Source organism: Oryx dammah, unplaced genomic scaffold, assembly GCF_014754425.2.
Source record: "Oryx dammah isolate SB20612 unplaced genomic scaffold, SCBI_Odam_1.1 HiC_scaffold_19, whole genome shotgun sequence".
Taxonomy (NCBI): domain Eukaryota; kingdom Metazoa; phylum Chordata; class Mammalia; order Artiodactyla; family Bovidae; genus Oryx; species Oryx dammah.
Genome location: NW_024070203.1, coordinates 72,752,198 through 72,776,629, shown reverse-complemented (window position 1 = coordinate 72,776,629; position 24,432 = coordinate 72,752,198). Strand labels below are relative to the sequence as shown.

Here is a 24,432-nt window from a genome sequence, read left to right as displayed (position 1 = left end):
GTATCACTAAACACTGACATTTTAAACTGAAAATAGTGATGTTGCAAATATTCTTCCTTTAATTGTGAGTTACTGTGGGTTTTAATTGGTTTGATTTCCTTTTTCTATGTCCTGTTTTCTTTTAATTCTCAAGACTAAATTTTCTTTGAATCAGTAACTTCAGTCGTTTCTTGTCTAAACCTAAGTAATTAAAAATGTAGTCGCTTTTGGCTGTTTGACAGTAAGTAATAAGGCATGTTTACAATACAGATATTTAGCTGTGAGTTTTTTTCACAGAGTATGTTATTAACAATTCAACACTTAATTATTTCCCATTCTGCCAAGAAAAGAAAAGCTTTAAAGCACTTTTACACTAGAATCAACAGAGTATTTAAGAGATTCAGTTTTCTGCTTGTTGATGCTTGTATCCATAGACATTGCTTATTTTTTTTCCAATGTGCCCAACAGACTTTCTTCTGTGAAATTTAAAAAAATTTTATCTCATTTATTTATTCTATCTTTGGCTACGCTGGGTCTTTGTTGCTGTGTGTGGACTTTCTCTAGTTGCCACGGGTGAGGAAGGGGGCTACTCTTTGTTGTGGTGCTGAGGCTGCTTCTTGCAGTGGCTTCTCTTGTTGCAGAGCATAGGCTGTAGGGTGCGTGGGCTTCGGTAGTTGCTCCGTGCCGTGTGGGATCCTCCCTGACTAGGACTGAATCCGTGTCCTTTGCATTGGTAGGCAGCCCCAACCATTGGACCACCAGGAAAGTTCAGCATTGCATTATTTTGATCTAGAAGATTTTGTTTTTAACCATCTGGTAGAGTGATTTACAGCCTTTTCAGTATCGAACTTATTTTTCTTGGAATGTAGTACTTCTGTGCCTGAACACTTTTTATTTATACTTCACTGAAATTTCCTAGTATGTTTTATTATAGGTTAAAATTTGGAACTTGACCAAACGAAAATGTATTCGTACGATACAAGCACACGAAGGTTTTGTACGAGGAATATGTACTCGCTTTTGTGGGACATCTTTTTTTACTGTAAGTATAATACAGTTAAGTCATTAACTTTTCAACATGTGTAGAACTAATCTAATTGAATATTTTCTGAGTTCATTTATGTGATCTAAGGCCCTTTCTGATTTTCATAATGCAAAATAACATTAAAACTCAGATAAGTCTTGGTTTTCTTTATGTAATCCTGCCTTTCCCATACTTAAAAAATTTTTTTATACCAAATTACATATTACATGTGTGCGTGCTAAGTCGTTTCAGTCATTTCCAACTGTTTGCAACCCAGTGGGCTGTAGCCAGTCAGGTTCCTCTGTCCATGGAATTCTCCAGGCAGCAATAGTGGAGTGGGTTGCCATTCATTCCTCCAGGGGACCTTCCCGACCCAGGGATTGAACTCACGTCTCTTGGGTCTCCTGCATCGGCAGCCAGGCTGTTTACCACTAGTGTCACCTGGGAAGCCCAAATACATATTACTGAACTAATATTCTATAGAACAGTTAGAAGTGGGATTAAAACAAGATGAGTCATTTGTACTTCCTTTGTCGGTTAGCAATAAGTCATTGAAGGATTTTTGTGTATGATAAAATATACTTAACATAAAGTTTATCATTCTTACCATTTTTAAGTGTACATTTCAGTGGCATTAAGTACATTCACATCATTGTAAAACCATCACCACTATCCATCTCCAGGACTTTTTCACCTTCCAAACTGATACGGTGTAACTGTTAAACACTGTAACTCCACATCTCTCACCCTTACCTCCTACCCTTGAGTAATTTACCTGGTAATTACTGTTGTGCTGTCTGTCCCTGTATGTCCCTATGTGTCTGATAATTTCTCTTAATATAATGTCCTTAAGGCTTATCCATTTTGTACCATGTATCAGAATTTCTTTCCTTTTTAAGCCTAATGCTCCACTGTATGTATATACCACATTTTGTTTATTCACTCATCCATTAATGGATGTTTTGGTTATTTCTACCTTTTGGCCTTTGTGAATAATGCTACTGTGGTGTGCAAATATTGAAAGTTCATTGAAAGTTTTTAATAGGAAAATGACAGAGTCTGAGTTGAGCTTTGAGAGGATTAATTTGACAGCTATGAGTGATCAGTTTGGAGGCAGTTTTAATAGTCTGCATAAGCAATAATAGAGTCAACTCTGGAGAGTGAAAATAACTGAAAGTAGTTGTTAGGTTTAAAAACATTTTTATTTTTAGAATTAGGAACTGTTTTATTGCAGTGTAACTGACGTATAGCACTACATAAGTTTGAAGTGTACAGCACAGTGGTTATATCCATCCTGAAGTGACTATCACAAGAAGCTTCCTGAACATTCATCATTTCATATAGATACAAAATTAAAGAAATAGAGAAAAAGTTTTTTTATTCTGATAGAACTCTTAGGATTTAGTCTCAACAGTTTTCCTGTGTTACATACAATCATGTTAACTGTATTTGTCATGTTGTACATTACATCCCTAGTACTTGTTTGTCTCATAACTAGATGTCTGCACCTTTGACTGCCTTCTTCCAATACCCACTGCCCCAACCCCGTGCCTATGGTAATCACAAATAACCATCTTTTTTTCTGTAAGGTTTTTTTTTTTGTTTTAGAAGTATAATTGACCTACAATACTAGGTTGGTTCTTTGTGCACAACATAGTGATAATATTTCTGTGCATTTCAAAATGATCACCACAATAAGTCTAGTTGCGATATGTCACCATAGATAGATATCCATAGTTTTTGACTATACTCCACTCTGTACACATACTTTGCAGCTAGAAGTTCATACCTTCTAATCTCCTTCACTTATTTCTCTCATCTCCCCACTACTGTCCCTGCTGGAAACCACCTGTTTGTTCTCTATATTGATAATTCTGTTTGTATTTTGTAATGTTTATTCATTTTTTAGAGTCCACATGTAAGTGAAATCATACAGTGTTTATCTTTTTCTGACTTATTTCACTTAGCATTATACCCTCTAGTCCATCAGTGTTCTTTCAAATGGTAAGATTTCATTCTTTTTTTTAAGGCTGAGTAATATTCCATTATGTTTATAGAACACATTTTCTTTAGCCATTCATCTGTTTTTAAGCACTTAGGTTGCTTCCCTATCTTGGCTATTGTTACTAATGCTGCAGTGAGTATAGGGGTGCACATATCGTTATATCTTTTCTAATTAGTGCTTTTGTTTTCTTCCAATTAATATGTAGGAGTTGAATTGCTGGGTCTTATGGTAGTTCTAGTTTTAATTTTTTGAGGAACCTCCATACTGTTTTCCATAGTGGCTCTACCAGTTTGCACCCACCAAGCAGTGCACAAAGCTTCCCTTATCTCCATGTCCTCACCAACACTTGTTACTTGTTGGCTTTGATAAGGATAGCTTACCGTGAACAATGTCAGATTCGTGATCTCTGAAGATTTAGCTTCAGGACCAGGGACCAGGCTTGATCACTCAAGCCTTGATCACTTTTGTATAGCAGAGTTTTACTAACGTGAAAAAGGGACAGAGAAAGCTTCTGACATGGACACAGAAGGAGGCCGGAGAGCACCCTCGCTCACTAGTCTATGCAAGGCCTTGTATACTTTTACCAGACCCACTCCCACAACATACATCTTAAATTAACAAGATTAGAACTAACAATAGAAAGATGTCACCCGACCCACTCCCGTAATATAGATTTCAAGATGACAGGATTAGTCAGAAGATTCTTAAGGAGAAACATATCCTGGAGCAAGATACATTGTTATATTGACTAAGACAAAGCAATGTAGGAAAAAAACATTTGTCCTTTTCTCCTTCTTGAGATCTCCAGACCCCTTTCTCTTCCTAAAGGACTCTGGACCCCTTCCTCCTCCTTGGGGACCCTGTACTTCTTATCAACCTACCTAGGAATTGACTCTCTCAATAATAACCATTCTCCATTCTGACAGGTATAAGGTGATACCTCGTTGTGGTTTTGATTTGCATTTCCGTGATGAGCAGTAATGTTGGGCATCTTTTCATGTACCTATTTGGCATCTGTGTGTCTTTGAAAAAAATGTCTATTCAGAGCCTCTGCCTATTTTTTGTTTTTTTGATGTTGAGTTGTATGAGTTCTTTGTATACTTTGGATATTAATCCGTTATTGGATATATTGTTTGCAGATATCTTGTATTTTTACTTTGTTGATAGTTTTTTTATGCTGTGCAAAGGGTTTTTAGTTTGATGGAATCCCATTTGTTTTCCTTGCGTGAGGAAACATATTCCAAAAAATGTAGTAAAATCGATGTTTACGTCATATCTTGAACATACCTGCCATGTCCCAAAGTCTAAATTACTGTAGTTTGTTTCCTTAACTTTCATTTGGGCTAAGGTGCCAGCAGTTCTGCCCACCATTTTCACCATCTGTGTAACCATCAGCTCCAGTGAAAAGGCAAGCTATGCCTATACTAACATTATGAAAATAATATTCTTATGGACTCCTGAAAAATTCTTAGGATCCTTCAGAAGTCTACATTTTATAGTTTGAAAACCTCTGCCTTAATATTGATAATTTCCGGAGTTTTGAGTCATACAAAGAAAGACTTTTCCCATGCCAAGATTATAAAAATGCCTTGTCTCTAGTATCTTTATGGATTTTGTTGCATGTTTTACATTTAAAGTTATCTGGAATTATATTTTTATATCAGGTGTCACATTGGTTTCTACTTTTTAAATGACTAACCTGATCTCACAGTACCGTTTTATTGTAATTCATTTTTCTTCCTAATTTGAAATGTCATCCTTATTACAACATGCAACTTTTACTGTCTTTATGATGTAATATTATTTCTACCCTTACTCTTGTTTTGTTCTATTCATCCTATTTTATTTTAAATTTTATGCATTTTATATGTTTATCACAAATCTTTAACAAGGTGGGACATAATGAATCAATAAATACAGTACTGGAAGAATGTGATATATGTTATTTTTTAAACTAAAGATGTTTATAATTTGATGTATGTGTTGGCAAGTTTACCGTTTATAACTGTTCTTCATTATCATCATAAATATTTCTAGGTTGGTGATGACAAAACTGTGAAGCAATGGAAAATGGAAGGACCAAGCTGTGGAGAGGAGGAGGAGCCATTGCATACAATATTAGGAAAGGTACAAAAATAAATTGACCCATGCTTGGGCTACTAGAATTCTTCTCTTTTACCTACAGTTATTTCATCATTTCAATTTCATAAAAAGGTGTCAGAAATCAGACACTTTAGGCTGCAATACTTTACCTGTTTTAAGCAATAGTTAATGCAGTCAAAGGGTCTTTGCAGTTAAAGAATTTGAACAGTTCTTTGGTGTTCGTTGCAATAGGGTTCTGTTTCTATTTTTAGTTAGAGGAGGCAGCGAAACATTTCCTATAGCAAGAACATGGGAGGAAATCTATAAGATAAAAGGTCAGAAAAAAATAGTGCTTCAGCTTCTCATTTATCTCATGGATCTTTCTCAAAGCTCAGCATTTACTTGAAAGTATTCTTTAGGAAATTAATAAATTTAATAGTTGCTTTCTATATAAATCTTATTTACATTTCTTAACAGCATTCTGCAAATCACTTGATATAGTTTAGTTATAACTTAAGTTATAGCTTAATAATTTGGATCATTTGCTCTACCTATGTTTTTTAATCCTTATGTTTTGATATTAAGGGAAATTCTAAAATTAGAATTAATCTTTAAATATTTCATCTCTTTAAAATTTTTTGTCATTTTAGTATTTAGTATATATTTAGGTTCTGCTCTTCAGGCTTCAAGAAGTTCTAAATGTTTTGTTTTTTTTAATGAGAGGTTTGGCCCATGCTCAGGACTTTGCTGATTCTAATGGTCGATCTAAATGTTCTTTAAGGATGTGGAGGTGGTATATTAGTATGAAATGGAAATAGTTTGTAGATGGTAAAAAATTAGTAATTCCTGAAAGAAAATTTGTTTCATTCTTGTGAAATGTCTTATCTCTAGGAGTTCCAAAGATTTTTGAAATATCTAGTGTTACCCCTTCTCTCTGGTACTGGGGGTGAATTCTCACTGTGCAGAAGTTTGTAGAGACTTGAATAGAAATAATTCTAAATCTGCAGATGCTGATAAGAGGTTCTTAAAAGCTTAAAGTATTGGCTAAATAGTTGCCTTTAATTTGTTCTCCAAACATTTTTTACTGTCTAATACAAAGGTAGACTTTAATCTGGCCCTGAATAGATGAGTCACATATTTTAAGTAAATAATACCAAATTTATGAGATTTTATTGCTTTTAACAACCTTAGCATCCATGCTTGCTAATTTTGTTTCTCTCTCTAAATTTTGATGCAGTTGTTTGTATCTATGTTTCTTTCCTGGGAATCAGTATTTCATAGGTTAAATGTGGAATTAAGTTTTTTAGAAATTACCTTTTGTGTTTCATTAGTTGATTCCAAGATCTTTCAATACCCAGTGACGATTAAAAAATTACTTCAGTGCTGTGTATTCAAACTTAATTAAATACATCCTATGTTAACATTTTTCTTTATTCCCAGAATGTGTGATAAGGAACATCACTTCTTATTGTAGAATTTTCTCCTTTAAGTAAGGGCTTTAAAGAAATTTCTTAGTGAACAGGGATTTTCTTAAGCACATGAGAGTGTAGAGAAATATATTTTAAGATATTATTCTGTAGAGTTGAAGTACTAATGAAAAGACTCATCTGTAACAACCTCTCTGCTTTTAAAGACAGTGTATACAGGAATTGATCATCACTGGAGAGAAGCTGTTTTTGCCACATGTGGACAGCAAGTAGACATTTGGGATGAACAAAGAACCAATCCTATATGTTCAATGACTTGGGGATTTGACAGTATAAGCAGTGTTAAATTTAACCCAATTGAGGTAATGCTCCTTTTTGAAATATGTTCTGCTTATTGTTTCTTTATTATCATATAATTTCACCTGTATTCAGGAAAAACTTGAATGTGTGATCCAAGAATTTTCTGAATTTAATTGTGCTCTCCCATTTGGTCATTGTTCCAGATTATGTCTGAGTTCCATTTTCTTTGGTCAGATCTCGACACGTTAGTCCACAGTTTAGCCCCAGACACCAGTGTTCAGCACTGTTAGAGGCAGTGTGTGCGTGTGCTCGTTGGGTAGATTTCAAGCACATACGATCCTAAGAAACTTCCAGTTTTATTTGTACCCTCAGCACTCATGTTCCACAAAGTGAAAGTCGCTTAGTCGTGTCAGACTTTTTGCGACCCCATGATTATACATGACTATACAGTCCACGGAATTCTCCAGGCCAGAATATTGGAGTAGGTAGCCTTTCTCTTCTCCAGGGGATCTTCGCAACCCAGGAATCAAACCCAGGTCTCCCGCATTAGAGTTGGATTTTTTACCAGCTGAGCCACAAGGGAAGCCCCATGTTCCACAGATTACCTTTAAAAAAAAAAGTTAGTTATTCTTAACTCTGAGGTCAGAAGAAGTGTTGAGCATTGTTTTCTTTAATTATTTGTACATTACAAGGACATCAGTGCTTCCAAATAATATGCGTGGTTATTTTTCTACTACATGATAATTCGTTATAATTCTATTTTTCTTTGCTCACAAAACTAAATTGTGATTCCTAATTCTTTCCAAATCTAAGGGAAGAGTTAGAGATTAGCCTACTTACTGTTTATTTAGGCCCAAACTTGATAACGGAGGCTGCCCTGAAGGCTAAGCCAGCTCCTGGACTCCGGGCCTTTCCCTGAGCTTTTTCTGAATGCGTAATAACTGATAAACTCACTGTCCAGAAGACTCAGTCAACATGCCTTTTCCTGAAGGAAGAAAAGGAAATCACCTTGTATGGGCTGGTTTTAGAAGTTATCAGGAGATTATCTTGCTAGATAGTACCAGAGAAAATTCTCATCTGCAAGTTTTGCATTTAAGAGACTGTAATTGACAAAAGGAAGAACAAAAGGTTGAGTCAAAGTTGCAGGGTATAAGACTGAGTGAGGGGCTTCCTTGGTGGCTCAGTGGTAAAGAATCCACCTGCCAGTGCAGGAGACATGGGTTCAATCCCTGATCCAAGAAGATCCCACGTGCCAGAAAGTAACCATTGAGTCTGTTCTCTAGAGGCTGGGAGCCTCAGCTACTGAAGCCCATGCGTCCTAGAGCCTGTGCTCACGAGAGAAGCCATCACAACCAGAGAAAACCCTGCAAAACAAAGAAGACCCAGTGCAGCCAAAAATAAAATTATAAAAATAAAAGTATTCTTAAAAAAGAGTGAGATGCGGTAGTATGATGTGAACTTGGCTTTGAAGTCCTGCTGAGAAATCAGTCAGAGGATACCCCCTTCCTTCAGCCCACACCGGTAAACACACTTCTGGGAAAGGCTGCAGGGTTAGGGCAGGGGTTAGCAAGATATAGTCTGTGAGGCCACTGCCCGTTTCTGGTTTTTATTTTTAAGTTTTTTTCTGGAACACAGCTGTGCCCTTTTGCTCATGTATTGTTTGTAACTGAGTTTGCACTACAAAGTAGAGTTGAATAAACTGCAGAAACCACATGGCCCCACAAAGCCTAGACTATGTCCCCTATCGCCCTTCACAGAAAACGTTTGCCAGTTGCTGGGACAGAATATCTGTTTGTTTTGTCTGTATCTTCCTTGCTCCATCCTCCATCTCCCTTCCCTGGGTTCCCCTCGGTTGTCGAAGTGAGCCTTATAGACCAGGCCACAGTGACAGTGGGCAGAAGCAGGCTACAAACACGAGTGACTTGTGAGAAAATTTAATGTCTTACCTTGCTGTGGACCTAGGCTCGAACTATATTTCCTGCCAGTATGCCTTTGCGTTGACCTTTCACAAGTCATAATTTTTTTTCTCTGTATTTGTCTATTTTTAAAATGAGATTAATTATGTCTTCCAGTGTACTTCTTAGGTTTGTTGCAAGTGTCAAATGTGATAATATATGTGGATATTTTTAAAAGGTGCTAACCAAGTTTAAGATGGTGGTGTTAGGCTGTTTAAAAAAAACAACAAAAAACAGAAGGAACAGATACTGATTTCTGCTTCCCTAATGGGTAAATGAGATCTTTTGTTTCTCTGTTTTGGTGAACACCTGTGTTAGTAGAGCTGATGGCCAATCCTAAAATCATAATTCATGATTAGTGATGACCTAGCAACCACGTTTCTCAAATTAGCCTGTATAAAAACTCTTATTTGTTCAGCTGTGTGTGTATGTGTGTTTTATTAACCTTATGACCTTGACTTGGTGTTAAAAGCAAATGGTGTGCATGTCTCTTCCCCTGACCCTGTATTAAACTTCATGGGGAGGGCATGTTGCTGTGAACAAATGGAGTGTATTTGTCTCCTCTAATCATCCCTAATTAATTTTCTGTTAAAATATTGAAGTTGATGATTCTGATAAAGCCAAAAGTTTATTCTGAGAATTGCTACATTTTACAGCATTAAAATCAGCTTTCCTTCTTGGTAGAATTTTTTGCTTTGCTCAATTCAAGTCTTTATTTTTTGAAAACAGTACCTGGTCAGACCTTGGAGTGAAATAACAAGAAACTAAGAAAGGTTGAGAGGAGTCATTCAGTAGGGAAAAAGCTCAGAGAGGAAGCAGTTTAAAAAGAGTTTTGCGAAAGAGCTGAGATCCTGATGGTAGCATTGGCTTTATGAGTTTTACTTGAACTGTATACACAAATGCAGCAGGCTCTACAGCAGTTTAGTAAATAACTCTTCTGGTTCCTTTTATGCTTGTGGTGGGAATACTATAAGCAGAAGACAGGAGTTATATCAGGAACTATGGGTGAGGAGGAACGGTGCTACCAGGGGTGGGATTTTGGGATTCCATTGGTAGGTGGAGAGCTTATTTTCACTTAATATCAAGAATCATTTAACCACTTGACACGTTTATAACTGATTTACAAATAAATATTTGAAACATCTTGAAACCACAGTTGGACAAAGGACAGGCCTAGTTTATACAGAGAGTTAATAACCATGAGGAAATGTCTGTTAATAAGGCAATAATTTATACAGTCACCCCTCCAAATCCACGGGTTCTGCATCTGTGGTTACAGAAGGTCGAGTGTTAGGGACTTGAGAATCCTTGGATTTTGGTATCCTGTACCAGTCACCTACAGGTACCAACGGATGACTGTATATTTAGGAAATACTACCATAGATATAACATTTTTAAATGATACTTAATATTGCTACCCAGTGTAGTAAAATTAATATATTTCCACATTGCAATGCTTACTGCTATAACTCTTTGGAAAAACCATTACCTCTAAATAGCATAAACCATAAAATTATTCATACTTTTTGATTAGAGTGATGCCACTACTAAAATCTTACCCTTAGGAAAAGAAGATCTAAATATATTCAAATGTTTACTGAAGTGTTATTTAGAATATGGAAGAACAGGAAACAGGTCCAAGTGAAGAAGGGGTAAGTAAAATATATTGTTATAAAATAGAATGCAGAATACCTACAGTATCATCTCAGACATCTAAAATAACACTCATGGGGATTTAATCATGAAAATCTTTGGCTTTGGTTGCCAAGGTTATGAGTGATTTGTTGTACCGTCTTACGATGGACTTTAGTGTTATAACTTTGTATCTTAAAGGTAATTAAATCATTTGTTCAGGAATGGACATGGTTTGCTGCCAAACCTGGCTTTTAACTGATAATTGTTACACTTACTTTTAGACATTTCTCTTGGGAAGTTGTGCTTCTGACAGGAATATAGTACTATATGATATGAGACAAGCTACTCCTCTGAAAAAGGTGAGTTTCAATTTGTCTTTTACTTTATACAGTTGTTAATGCATCCTTTTGTGAATCGAGTGACTGAAAATACAGAGCAAATGTTTTTTCAGAATTAAAAAAAATTCTTTTTAATAGAGGTGTTCTTAGAACCCAAAGTGGTCATAATGGCATTCCCTCAATTCCCTGTTGCTTTTTAGAGACCCGTAAATTTCCATGAGGTACTCTATTCTAGTCTTCTGTTTTCCATACTGCCAGAATATTTTAGACATCTAGTTTGTACTCACTGAATGGAAAGTTCTTAAGTGTTGCATCCTATTAGTCAGGCCCTGTGATTATTATGGTGACACACATGGTATTTTATTCCAGGAAGTTTTATAACTAATTCACATAATCACCTTTATTTGTTTAGTTACACACCAGTGGGTACCAGTTTGACGTTTTATTTAGACAGGCACTATCCTGTTCAAGGTGTCAGATTTCCCAGCAGTTCTGAAGCAGTCATTCCAAGACTTAGATATCAGAGTTAATGAAACCTTAAGCTGATTATAAAGAGGGAGGAAATATTATTAGTAAAGAGAGGAGTGCCATTATAAGTAAACAAGCATATGGTTGATTACAAGTGCTGGAATTGAGAGAGTACCAGAAGAGCTATACCTTGTTAATGGACTTCAGGTCTGTTATCAGACATCTCTGTGCCATACGTAACAGAGATGCTTTTAATATTTTTGTTGTTACCAAATCATTTTTATAACGTAATAAATTCAGAAATATTAGAAGTAGAATATATTGATTGACATTTGAGCTAGATAAGTAGAATAATCTTTCCAAACTTCACTCATCCATGTCATATGGTGGGAATAACATGCATGAACTTTGGTGTTAAGACTTTAAGCAGGTAACTTAATCTGTGTTTCTTCTGTGAAATGGTGATATTAATAACTGCCTTACAGCCCAGTGGTAAGAATAAAACATTAAGCGTTTGGCAGAATGTTGACATGGAAGTGCTAGTTTTTTGTTTATTTGGTTTTTGTCTTTTTTATTGGGGTATAGTTGCTTTACAATGTTGTGATGGTTTCTGCTATACAAGTGTATCAGCTGAATGTAAACAGATATCCCCTCCGTCTTGGACCTCCATCCGAATTCCTTGCATCCCACCCACCCAGGTCATCACAGAGCACCAAGCTGAGCTCCCTGCTCTGTGCAGTAGGCGTTCCCACTAGCTGTCTGTCTTACACATGGTAGTGCGTATATATGTCAATCTCCATCTCCTAATTGATTCCACCCCTGCACCAAAGGACAAGTTTAATAAATAGTCATTTCTGCCCCTTTCAACCCTACCTTCTCAGTTGTTAATAATAGTACTTTACTACTTTGGGGTTGAACTTTTGTTACATATGTCTCATCTTCCCAACTACGCTTTTTGAGGGCAAGGGACCATTTATTAAGCATTTTTATATTTTTCAGTGTTTAGCACTCTGCCTCTGTGTTCAGGAAGCGAATTATTGATTTTCTTTTCCTATTGCTCTGAGCCAGATACTGTGCACATGATAGGTGTTTACTTAAGTATTTGTTTAAATCAATGAAAAGTGAAGAAAAGGAAATGAAGTAGGAATTTATCCATTTTAGAGGGACTTAATTTCATAGTAATGGGTTAGTGTATGTTTCTCAGGTCATCTTAGATATGAGAACAAATACAATTTGCTGGAACCCTATGGAAGCGTTCATTTTTACTGCCGCAAACGAGGATTACAAGTAAGTTTTCCCTTTTCTTATAACTTAATTTCTATCAGAAGTGACTCAATTGTATATGTCTTACTAATGAAATATATTTTCCTAGGTAGTATTCCTTCATACACATTAGAAAATTACCATTTGTTTTCTTAAAAACAAAGATTTCCCAAAATAGAGAAGTGCTTCTTAAAAAGTATTCTTAGTTTTCAAAATGATATAGATCAGGGACAATAAAATTTGATCTATGGACTCAATGCTGTCTGCTACCTGTCCCTGTAAAGTTTTATTGCAATATAGTCACATTTATTTTTCACTTTTTAAACTTTTTATTTTGTATTGGCGTATAGCTGATTGGCAGTGTTCTGATAGTTTCAGATGAACAACAAAGGGACTCAGCCATACATCTTCATGCATCCATGCTCCCCCAAGCTCCCCTCCCATCCAAGCTGCCACATGACATTGAACAGACTTCCATATGCTATACAGTAGAACATTTCTCTTTTTCTGACTCACTTCACTCAGTATGACAATCTCTAGGTCATCCGCAGACACATTTATTTATGTATGGAATATGGCTGCTTTTGTCCTATAATGCCTGAGTTGAGTAGTTGCAACAGAGCCCATATGACTCACAAGGCCAAAAATGTTGATTATTCAGCCCTTTACAGAGGAAGTTGGCTAATCCCTGACATTAACCATATATCAGTAAATAATGACTGAATCATACATGTTTTAAGAACCTAAAAATGCCTGCAAAATGTGTAAGCAGGTGATTGTTATCCATGTTGTCATGTTATCAGCCACCACTGTTACTTCAGGAAGACAAAAGGAAAAACTGAAGTTTCAGTCTTTACTAATATTTATAGATACATTTATCTGTGACTCTTTGTAAAGGAGTAACTTAGCAGCTTATGTTCTTGACCTGGATGGAATTTTATGATTTCTTATATACTGCTTTAAAACTTGCTGAAGCATTTGACATTAGCTCACTTTATCTTTTCAATATCCCTATAAGATGAATAAGACATCTATGTTATCCCCTTCTTATAGATGAGGGTATTGATGTAGGGAGTTTAATCTCCTAATGAGGAAAGAATATCTTATTCATATTTTTTTATCCAAGCATTTATTGTAGTGCTATGCATATGATGGATATGCATAGCATCTTAATACATGTTTTTTGCAGAAGGTGGAAATTTGTCATTGGATTGAACTTTAGATCTTCTGTATTTAAATTCTTTGTTCTTTCCACTACTGTTAGTTAAGAAAGCATAAGTTAGCTCAGAAATAGGATTTATTACATGATGCCTTAGTGGTATTAAACTAAAAGCATCATTTACGACTTTTCTGTACAGCTCATCAACTCAAACTACTGAATTGAAGTTCTTTTAGCCTTTATTAATGTTTGAAATTAAATGCCCTTGTTCCAGTTAAACGCAATTTAAAAAAGTCCAGCTGACCAATCTTACTAACATTTCTAAATTAGCTATTTGGGAAAAATAGAGAGTATCTTTAGAATTTCTCAATTTTTGCCTTGGAAATAATTATATATGGAAGCTGAAACAGAGTACATCACTTATAAGAAGTGACTGTTAGAGTACCGTAATTGCTCTTACTTGAAAGTGATTTTGCTATATAAAGTATTTTTTAACATTTTATTTCTTTTCTTGCTCTTTAAATAATCCTGTGGTGATTTAGAAATCCAAGTTCAAGTCTAGACCCAGCCAGTAACTATTGTAAAAATATAGACAAGTCATGTGAACTAGTCTATACCATAGTTTCATCAGGTAATAGGGTTGAACTATACTATCCCTGAAGAATACTGTGACTTGAAACTTTGTTTACAAAAACATTTTGCATCCAGATGGGTTGATTTGCTTGGAATTCTAACAAGTTCTTAACCTTTTTCTCATGTAGAAATTAAAACAGAAATTACTAACAAAACAAAACAAAACAAAAATTTGCTAAAAACAAGTCTGGTTGAAAACCACCGCTGTAGATAGGGAATATACAGCAGTTGTCAGCTCAGAAATTTAACCTCAGTGATCAGTATGACCTTGATTGACAATCCTGTGTTATGTTGAATATCATAAAAGAAAGCAATGACTCATCTCTTGAAGAGAATTTCATGGTTATTTGAAAATTGTTATTTTTAGCATCAGTGACTTTTTCTAATAATGGTATTAGAAAATCTTTACGAAGTTTTTTTTTTTTAATTTTTGTTTTGAAGTAATCTTAGGCTTACTGAAAAGTTACAAAAAAGGTACCTGTAAGACAATTTCCCCAAATGTTAATGTCTTAGGTCACCATAGTTCAATTAGCAAAACCAAGACATTAACATTGGTACAGTATTGTAAACTGCAGACTTTATTCCATCACCTGTCTTTCCACTAGTGTTCTTTTACTGTTCTAGCATCCAGTGCAGGATCCTACATTGCATTTGCGTTTGATTACCATATCTCAGTCTGCTCACTGACTTTCTCAGTCTTCCCTTTTCTGTTATGACCTTAGTACTTTTGAGAAGGACTTACTTGTCAGTTATATTGTAGACTGCCCTTAACTTGGGTTAACTGGTGTTTTCTCATTATTTCATTGAGATTATGCATCTTTGGCAAGAATACCACAAAATTGATATCCCCTTCTTGGTGCATCAAATCAGGAGTACATAATGTCGGTACATCTTATTACTAGTAATGTTAACCTTCATCACTTAGTTAAGATGGTGTCTACCAGCTTTCCCCACTGAAGTTACTATTTTCTTCTTCTGTGATTAATATATATCTGTGGGGAGATTGTTTAAAATTTTGTGGCTATCTTGTTTCTCCTAAACTTTTCCCCTTGCTAATATTTGCATCTGGAAGTATTTTGATGTTAGGAACTTGGTTACAGTAATTCTGTATCACTACTGTCCATCATTTATGTTGGTGCATTTTAAGCACTGTTCTTCTCGCTGTCAGTTAAAAATTTTTAAACCTCGAAAATCATGAAGTCATTGTTCTTGCCAATTGTGTACAAAGTATAGTTTTCTAATTTTAGTACACCCTTTGAAAAGCTGTGCTTGCTCTCATGTATCACTGATGGAGTATAAATTAGTGTGATTTCATTGGAAGTGATTTATCAACTCAAAAACCTTAAAAATGCTCATGCCTTTGAACTTAGTAATTCTGATTGTAGGAATCTGTCCCATTAAATATCAAAAGTTATAATAAAACATTGGAAACTTCACTAACAAATAGATTTAAATATAAATTTAAACCTTATCAATTATTTTAACTCATTTACATATGAAAACATTAAAATATGTTCAGAGATTAATAAATGCTCATAATATGCTACATGAAATATCAGTATAGAGCTTTATACAGTAATATCTTAATTGTATTAAAAGGCACATAATCAAATAGCAAGGTTAAAAGAAGCATTTACACTGTGCTGACTTTCTCTGGGTAGTGAAATTAAATGCAAGTTTTGTACTCTTCATGGTCTTGGAGTTTGTACATTTTCTACAATGAGATTTCTGTTTGTAAGGATTAAAGTGTGTATACAATCTTAAGGAATAATAAAACTGTTGATATTTTTCCCTGTCCCTTATCTGCCATGTGAAGAATTGAGCTATTTGTTCAGATGCGCTTTATTTACTAGCTAGCCTTCTCAAATTCACTAATGTCTCTCAGTACTGCATGTGCATTTTTTTAACAGAAACTTGTATCAAGTAATTAAAAACTCTTTTCCAGCTTGTATACTTTTGATATGCGCGCTCTGGACACTCCTGTCATGGTACATATGGATCATGTCTCTGCAGTGCTTGATGTGGATTACTCTCCCACTGGGAGAGAGTTTGTGTCAGCCAGTTTTGATAAATCTATTCGAATCTTCCCTGTGGACAAAAGTAGAAGCAGGTATGTGACTACCAGTAAACATTTGTTTCTGTTTGACTTTTTTTCCCCTGCCTAGATCATCATGTATCTTTTTCGAAAGGTCATTTGGTGGACAGAGAAGCCTGGTGGACTCCAGTCCATGGGGTCGCAAAGAGTCTGACACGACTGAGTGACTAACACACACTGGTTTTGTGTATATGATGGGACTCAACACTCAGGTGTTGTGATGTGGGGTGCCACCTTCTGCATCATCTGTGAGCAAAAACATCGGCCTACTGGGCAGATTCTTCATTGAACAGGATATTCAATTCAGTTCAGTCGCTCAGTCGTGTCCGACTCTTTGCAACCCCATGAATCGCAGCACACCAGGCCTCCCTGTCCATCACCAGCTCCCGGAGTTTACTCAAACTCATGGCCATCGAGTCAGTGATGCCATCCAGCCATCTCATCTTCTGTCATCCCCTTCTCCTCCTGCCCCCAGTCCCTCCCAGCATCAGAGTCTTTTTAGCTTTATATAATTTATTGATGTGAAATCTTAGTGTTTGCCTTAGGGCAAAACCTTTTTGAGTGTTTTATACTAATTTTTTAAAGTAAAGGCTTTATTTTTTTTTAGGGGAATTTTAGGTTTACAACAAAATTGAGAGGAAAGTAGAGAGAGTTCCCGTATATTCCCAGCTCCTACGCATGCAGAGCCTGTTCCATTCCAACATTCCACATAGGGTGGTACTTTTGTTATCTCACCAGAATGTAGGATGAACCTACACTGACTCATCGTAATCACCGCAAATCCATAGTTTACCTTAGGATTCACTCTTCAGATCATATAGTCTATGGGTTTGGATAAATGTATAATGACATATATCCATCGTGATACTATTTATGGAGAGTATTTTCACTGCCATGAGATAGAATAAACTTTAAAAAAGATTTTAATTTGATAAGGAAGAACTTAAAGTTTCCCCAAATACAGTTTAAGAGCAGTTAATAATACCTTACATTTGTTGTTTCGTGCTTATTTAAATTCAACTCTCATACACTAAGGCAAAAATGAAAAAGAGAAAAATTAACGGTTTAAATGGTCAGGACAAGGCTCCATCCTCATCTAGTAGATACATGCTCTGGAATGATCAGGAGATGGGAGATCTGAAAACGCAGCTGTCCTGTGCGCTATGTGTGTGTGTCATTGTTTGTGTACATTGAATGTAACTAGAGTTGAAGATGTTCTGTTTCATACAGCTTGGCCCTCTACTACATACATTACTGAATGTAGTGAATATACTTGTACCACGTTATATTATTTCACATGTTATTGTATTGAGGTAGTTTATAGTAAACTGGCATTTAAAGGTTTTCAAGAATACTTGTTGACTGCATTTGAGTTTTGCTGACTTTAAAAATTAACTCCTGTGAAATACAGCCCCCTATATTAGTATGCTGTGATTTAAGAGCATTTTATGCATATTCAAGGCAAATCCAAGTAAACTAGAAGAGATCTTCCCATAAAAATGATAAAGGATTATGGTGGTGTCACTCACTCTTGATATAACCACCTCCATTTTGATACAGTAAAAGTAGAAACATTAGAATTTAAAAAGAGCATATATTCTCTCTAAAATACTATATATACATATATACACACATATGTCATGATATATGACATATATATGTCATATATACACATATGTCCATCTATTTTGCAACCCCATGGACTGTAGCCCGCCAGGCTCTTCTGTCCATGGAATTTCCCAGGCAAGAATACTGGAGTGGGTTGCCACTTCCTTCTCCAGGGAATCTTCCCAACCCAGGAATCAAACCCACATCTCCTGCGTCTCTTGCATTACAGGTGAACTCTTTACTGCTGAGCCACCAGGGAAGCAAGTTTGGGAGAGCAGCCACCCAACATACGCAAGCTGTGTATGTACACACATTTATATGTACACTTGCGTGGGTGACCTTGTCTCGCTTCAGTGTTGGAGAAAATGCACATGGTGAAAGATAACAGAATGATTGGAAGCCGTAGAAAAGGAAAGGAGAAAACTAAGCAGAATCAGGGAAAAGAAAGACCAGAGGACCTGTATACTGAGGCTGGAAGGTGATGATCTGTGCTAGAGAACAGCAGTGTGGAGCTGGTGAAACAGTTTCCCCAGCTTTATAAAGACTGATTAGCAGTCTTTATGGGACCCTTCCTTCACTTAAAACTAGAGAAAGGGCATTCAGTTTGGTGTTGTAACTAGATGGAGAAATTTCACCATTTAAGTGCAGTGATGAGAATTTTGATCATTACTCTTAATGATAACTAACCTAGCTTCTACAGTTGAAAGGGTCTGATCTTCCTGAGCAAGTGATGTTTGTTTTCACAGGCACATCCTCCTGACTCAGGAGTCTTGCAGGTGCCTAGCCTGTATCTGCATCACCCTGAAAGTGACAGCCTCCTTAGAGTTTACACTGTAGGCACCTCATTTGCCTCACCCTTGTGTTCACAACCAAGAGATCTTGCCCACAGAGCCTCTTCAGGGTCACACAGCTCCACACGATTTTTGGTCATAGCCAATCTGCTTGTCTAACTCTTTGGTGTTTTTTTGTATGATAGTTACCTTTCTCTTCTCTGACTTGAGGAAGCCATATTAATTCCTAAACTTTTTCATATCATCATGAATTGCTAGCAGATAACTGTCATCATTATCATCATGTGTATGATTAAAAAGGTATTTGAATCAAAAGTATACTGAGCGGATGTTCTGGTGACTTTGATCTTCATTTTGTCATTTTCTCTTTTGGACTCTGGGGTTGGTTCTTATGTGACTGTTGAATCTAACTTGATGTTCTTGTCATGAATGGTTTGTTGGTAATTGTTCAGTTAGGCCCAAGGCAAGGCTGATAGTTTCTATTGTTCTCACCTCTCTGGAAAAAGAATCGAGAGTGTGGCCCTCCATCATGTCTTCACACCAGGACCTCCAGAGGTATTAAGTAGAACAGTTCTAATATGATGCATAAGCAGACCTAAGGATCAAAGGTGGAGTACAAGAAATGGGAAGTTTATCACCCGTGATGCCAAGAGCCCCATAGCTGAGTTCAAACTGATTATTCTAAAACCAGCATGGGCAATTAAATGCAAGTCTAGTTAAAAGCTCAGATTATTCCAAAATTGTATGAAGTGAGTATCCCATTTCTAGAAATTGTCTCCTGATGTTTTTTGAAGACTTTGTAATCACAATTTAATACATGTTACTTCCTGTTGGGTTTAGTTATAAACAATACTCTCTCTCACTGTTACTGTCATCTGCTGGAAAGCTGCTTCTGGTTTGTTTCCATGGTCTGCTCTAGGTGCCTATCATTACAAGAACATCAAATAATACAGGCAGTGCTTTGAATGATCTGTATTTTAAAAAATATTTTCCTTTCAAAGAACTAGTCACTAAAATATATTTTTAAAGTAAATTTTCACCACAGCCAAAAAATAAAGAAATCTTTTTTTAAAAAAATAAAATTTGAGTAGGTTTTCAAAAACTACAGTTAAATCAATATTTGAAGGTAACTTCTATGGATTTCATTCAGTATTTACTTAGCAAACAAGTAAATTCAGTTACATTCACATGGAACAATTCTTTTAGCTTGACTATGTATGTAAAGAATTTAAGTTTTTAAATTATTTATCTCCACAAATAGTATAAATTATAATGAACTTTATGTATCTGTTCTGCGTACACTCATAAACATATCTAGAAGTTAAAACTCTGTAGTTTACCATTAAGGAGGATTCTTAGTTGGCCAAGTAACTGTCCACTGGATTTGTCTGTTCTAATGTCAATATATGAACTGATGTAATGTATGCAGGTTATTTTTAGTGGTTACCAAAGCCTAATTGAATTTCCTGATATTTAAATTCAGTATATTGCTGTGGGGAAATGGGGATCTTAAATAGGTAGAGGTTGTAAGAATTGAGTCTTGTAGAAGCAGAGCATTGAGAGAAGAAAAAGCAGTCTATCTGATCTACTTTTTCTTTTAACATATGTTCGTTCTAACCATCCTCTCTTTTAGAATTGTGTCATATAGTTTATGTTCATTCAAGAGCTCAAAATGTATCTGTTAGAAATAGCGTAATAGACTACTTTTCTGAGTGTACTTCAGAAATGTTTTTATAGATAACAAAATCTATTGATTTCATCATCCTATGTGAGTTTTCTTTTACTGTGTGGAACTGGCGAGCATATTTCCTTTGTAGCGTGGATTTTGAATCACTTAATCCAGATAAGGAAGTTTTACTTTTCCAGGAGTCTCATGTTTTAATTTTTTCTGACCTTGTCTTTTACTTGCTTTTTAATGCTCTGCTTAACACTTCCTAATATAGTATCTTCTGTGAATTCACTTAGCATGTTTCACACCTTTCCAAATAGGTATGATATTGACATCACCATTTACTAAATGTTCCTTACCTTAACTCATCACTTCTGTAGTCCTCTCTTTCTTTTCACATATGTAAGTCATCCACTGTCACTTTAATTAATTAAACTTTTTCAACAATTTGACCAAAACAGAAACCAGACATTAGGATCAGCATATCAGGATGTGTTCTTTGAATTCTGTTGAGTTTTCTTTTCCAGTGAAATGAAACCCAAAGAAGTGTGGTGGTTGATCTTATTGTTACTCCAGCTTCAGTGTATTTTATTTGTGTTATATGCCCACAGTTATTTTGTGATCTTTTCTGGATATCTAGTTTTGCTTCGTTTGTTTATACTTATTTTTTTCTTACTGGATTATAACTTGTCTGGGGGCAGGACTTTTTTATAAGTTCCGCAGCACTTAGCATAGAATCTTAGCAGTATGTATGGTTCAATAAAAATACATTTAAGTGTATTTTAATTTCTCTTTTATACTCTTTCAGGACTCAAAAAATGTTACCCTGATACTTGATAGGTAGTTGGTTAAAGAAAATCTGTACCAGATTCCTAAATGTTTTAACTTAGTTCCTCTTCTGTAGGGAAGTCTATCACACAAAGAGAATGCAGCATGTTATCTGTGTAAAATGGACTGCTGACAGCAAGTACATTATGTCTGGATCTGATGAAATGAACATTCGTCTATGGAAAGCTAATGCTTCTGAAAAGTTGGGTGTGGTAAGAGATCCTATTTTCTTTCATTATCATGCAACTTGTTTCTAGTGTTATTGAATATCATTATATTATAAAGAATTTATTTCAAGTGCTTTAGTTGTGATAAAAGGAAATAAGCTAGCTACGAAACAGACAAGGTTGTATCGAGGTTTGCTTTTTTCATGTCAAAGGCACCTTCAGAGTTCTTTGTTTTTGTTTTTGCTGTTGGCCACACTGCATGACTTGTGGGCTCTTAGTTCTCCGACCAGGGGTTGAACCTGGACCCTCAGCAGTGCAAATGCTGCGTCCTAACCCCTGGACCACCAGGGAACTCCCCCAGAGGCCTTTGCTAATTCAAACGTTTGATCACATTTGAGCCTTCTTGTTTCTTTGTATTTTCCTTGAGGTAGGGAGAGAAGATGTAGGGACTAGAGGCTTAGAACTTGGAATGCGTATTCTGTTAAAGGAATAGTAATCAGGCAAATCAAAGGCTGCAAGTCTCTGTGGGGTATTAATATTTTAATATCAAAGACACAGTGAAACACTTAATACACAGCTTCAGACTTAAAAAAGATTTGATGAAAATATAACATATTACTGTTGACTAGCAGCCTCTGGGTTGTGAGTTATGGTTGATTTCTGTTCTTAATTTTTTTCTAAATGTCTCATGTTTCTATAAGAAAGATACAGGGTGTTTATATCTGAAGCAAATAGTAAGTTTAATAAGGAAAGATTGAGTGTGGTTTATTTTCTGCTTAGCCCTGGAAGGAAAAGTAAGATATGAAAATAAGTAATTAAAGATAAATTTATTTTAGGTTTAATGATTATTAAAGTACTACACTATGCTTAGGTTTATGTTCATCATTAAATATTCCTCTAAATCATGTCATCCTTAACAATAATTAGACAAAGGCTGGTTATTATGTCATCACTTTTGTTTATGTTTCAGTAATTTTTACAGAAAAAATTTTTGAGTGATTCATTAAGCGCTTTTTCTGTGTTACGTGGACCAACTCTGGTCCACAGAACCTAACCCCCTAGGCACTGCTCTTTTGCACCTGGTGGCATCCGGCACCCTGACTAAAAGGAAATAGCAGAGGTGGTATCAATAACATAACCTTGTAATGGGTTTAATGTAACTGTACAGTTACATTAGTAGTTTTGGTTGCATGTAATAAATGTTGATAGTTTTTTGGGGAAACGTTTCTTCCTAACTCTGTTGTACTGAAGCAAAAAGAACACATCATTCGTGGAAATATCACAATGTATTTTTTTTCAGCTTACATCACGAGAAAAAGCAGCCACAGATTATAACCAGAAGTTAAAGGAGAAATTTCAACATCATCCTCATATAAAACGTATCTCTCGTCACCGACATCTGCCAAAATCCATCTACAGCCAGATTCAGGAACAGCGCATCATGAAAGAAGCTCGCCGACGAAAGTATGTTTTGGAGCATTTGTATCTCTCTTAGTACCGTTTTCTAACTGTCCCCTCACATCCCATCGAAACCAAACAAAAAATGTGCCCGTCAAAGGAATAGTTTATGTGTTGTTGTACATCAGAGGTGGTTTTGAATACTCCTCTGGGCTTTTTCCTGATACAAGGGGAAGCTCTGATTATCTAACATGGTAAGAATTTTCATTACCTGTCTTTGGGAATATGTTTAAAGGGTAAACAATGTCAAAGACATACATATCAAAATTAGAAAAGGCTCTACTCATACTAAATAAACTATTGTAAATAGAGAGTGTAAAAGATTTCCGATATAGCTGGAATTAAGAGGTAATGTGTATTTTCTAGCTTAAAGACGGGCAAGAATATTTGTTAGATAAGAATTTATCTAATATGCTTGCTTCATGATAACATTTGGAATCTAGCATTTTGGCTCTGAAGCAAAATTTCCACCATCACCATCATTTCCCCTGTAGAATATTCTTCTCTTTGCAACCCTTGAATTCATGTAATATATTATAGAAATTCTAAGAGTTTTTTTTTTTTAATTAGCCAATGCAAATTGTTGTTATGTTGGATAGATGTTGGAGTTGAGTCAGTTTTAAACGTTTTAATAACTCGCAGCAGGTTTTTAAACTTAGTAAAGGACACTGATGTAGTAAGAGAAGAAGCCAATAAGTTAACAAAAGTTGATTTCTAAGTGAAAATTGCTCAGTTGTGTCTGACTCTTTGCAACCCCATGGACCAAACAGTCCATGGAATTCTCCAGGCCAGAATACTGGAGTGGGTAGCCATTCCCTTCTCCAGAGGTGCTACTTACCTACTCTTGTGAAAACTTTTTTTCAATGGGTAGTTTCTGGTTAAAGAAAATGCCTTGTAATTTTTCTGAGAAAGTTTTCTTTGGTTAAGGTGACTTCTCATAAACTTAAAATTTGTGTATTTTGTTTAATTTCTAGGGAACTGAATCGTATCAAACATAGCAAGCCTGGATCTGTGCAGATGGTGTCAGAGAAGAAGAAACACATAGTGGCAGTTGTGAAATAATATTTGGTATTCTTACCAATACTAATGTATAATTATTTGTTACATGTTGATTTGTGAACTCTATAAATAAAAGTACTGCCCCTCTTATAACAACAAATGTTTTAGTTATATGTGTAGAGCTTAATTGTTGCACATTTTTGCTGTCTTGAAAACTTATCTTTAAAGGTGACCTGGTTGATAAGACTATCCAACATGTTTTTCTTGATCTTTCTTCAATGAAGAATACAGAATTTACAAACTAACTTATTTTTTGCTGTTAGACATTACAGATACACTTTCACTTTGACCTGTTATTTTAGATACTCTACATTTGAATTTACATCTAAGACCAAACATCTCTTGTTACCTTTAATGTTACTTTGGATAATTATTGCAATGATTCTTCCTAGGATTCCATATGACACATAGAAAAATTTTGTCTGAACTTTTCTCAAGTGAACTTATTTTCTGTGTTTTGTTTATATTGGGCTTTTTGAGACTGTATAG

The 24,432-nt window shown here is 35.6% G+C and overlaps 1 protein-coding gene and 1 non-coding gene across 2 annotated transcripts in view; one reads left to right on the top strand and one right to left on the bottom strand.

The window, feature by feature from the left end:
* DCAF13 (DDB1 and CUL4 associated factor 13) overlaps positions 1 to 24,044 on the top strand; it is a 28,631-nt gene extending 4,587 nt beyond the window's left edge. Inside the window, exons 3-11 of the mRNA XM_040261958.1 lie at positions 914 to 1,021; positions 5,046 to 5,135; positions 6,724 to 6,879; positions 10,689 to 10,766; positions 12,418 to 12,500; positions 16,214 to 16,378; positions 21,336 to 21,471; positions 22,727 to 22,890; positions 23,859 to 24,044. Of these exons, the coding sequence (XP_040117892.1) occupies positions 914 to 1,021; positions 5,046 to 5,135; positions 6,724 to 6,879; positions 10,689 to 10,766; positions 12,418 to 12,500; positions 16,214 to 16,378; positions 21,336 to 21,471; positions 22,727 to 22,890; positions 23,859 to 23,946 (1,068 nt within the window). The 3' untranslated portion in view covers positions 23,947 to 24,044. The remainder of the gene's footprint in view (positions 1 to 913; positions 1,022 to 5,045; positions 5,136 to 6,723; positions 6,880 to 10,688; positions 10,767 to 12,417; positions 12,501 to 16,213; positions 16,379 to 21,335; positions 21,472 to 22,726; positions 22,891 to 23,858) is intronic.
* On the bottom strand, positions 21,705 to 21,777 carry TRNAA-UGC. The gene has a single exon. It is a non-coding gene; the product is annotated as a tRNA-Ala (tRNA).
* Positions 24,045 to 24,432: the final 388 nt, after the last annotated feature.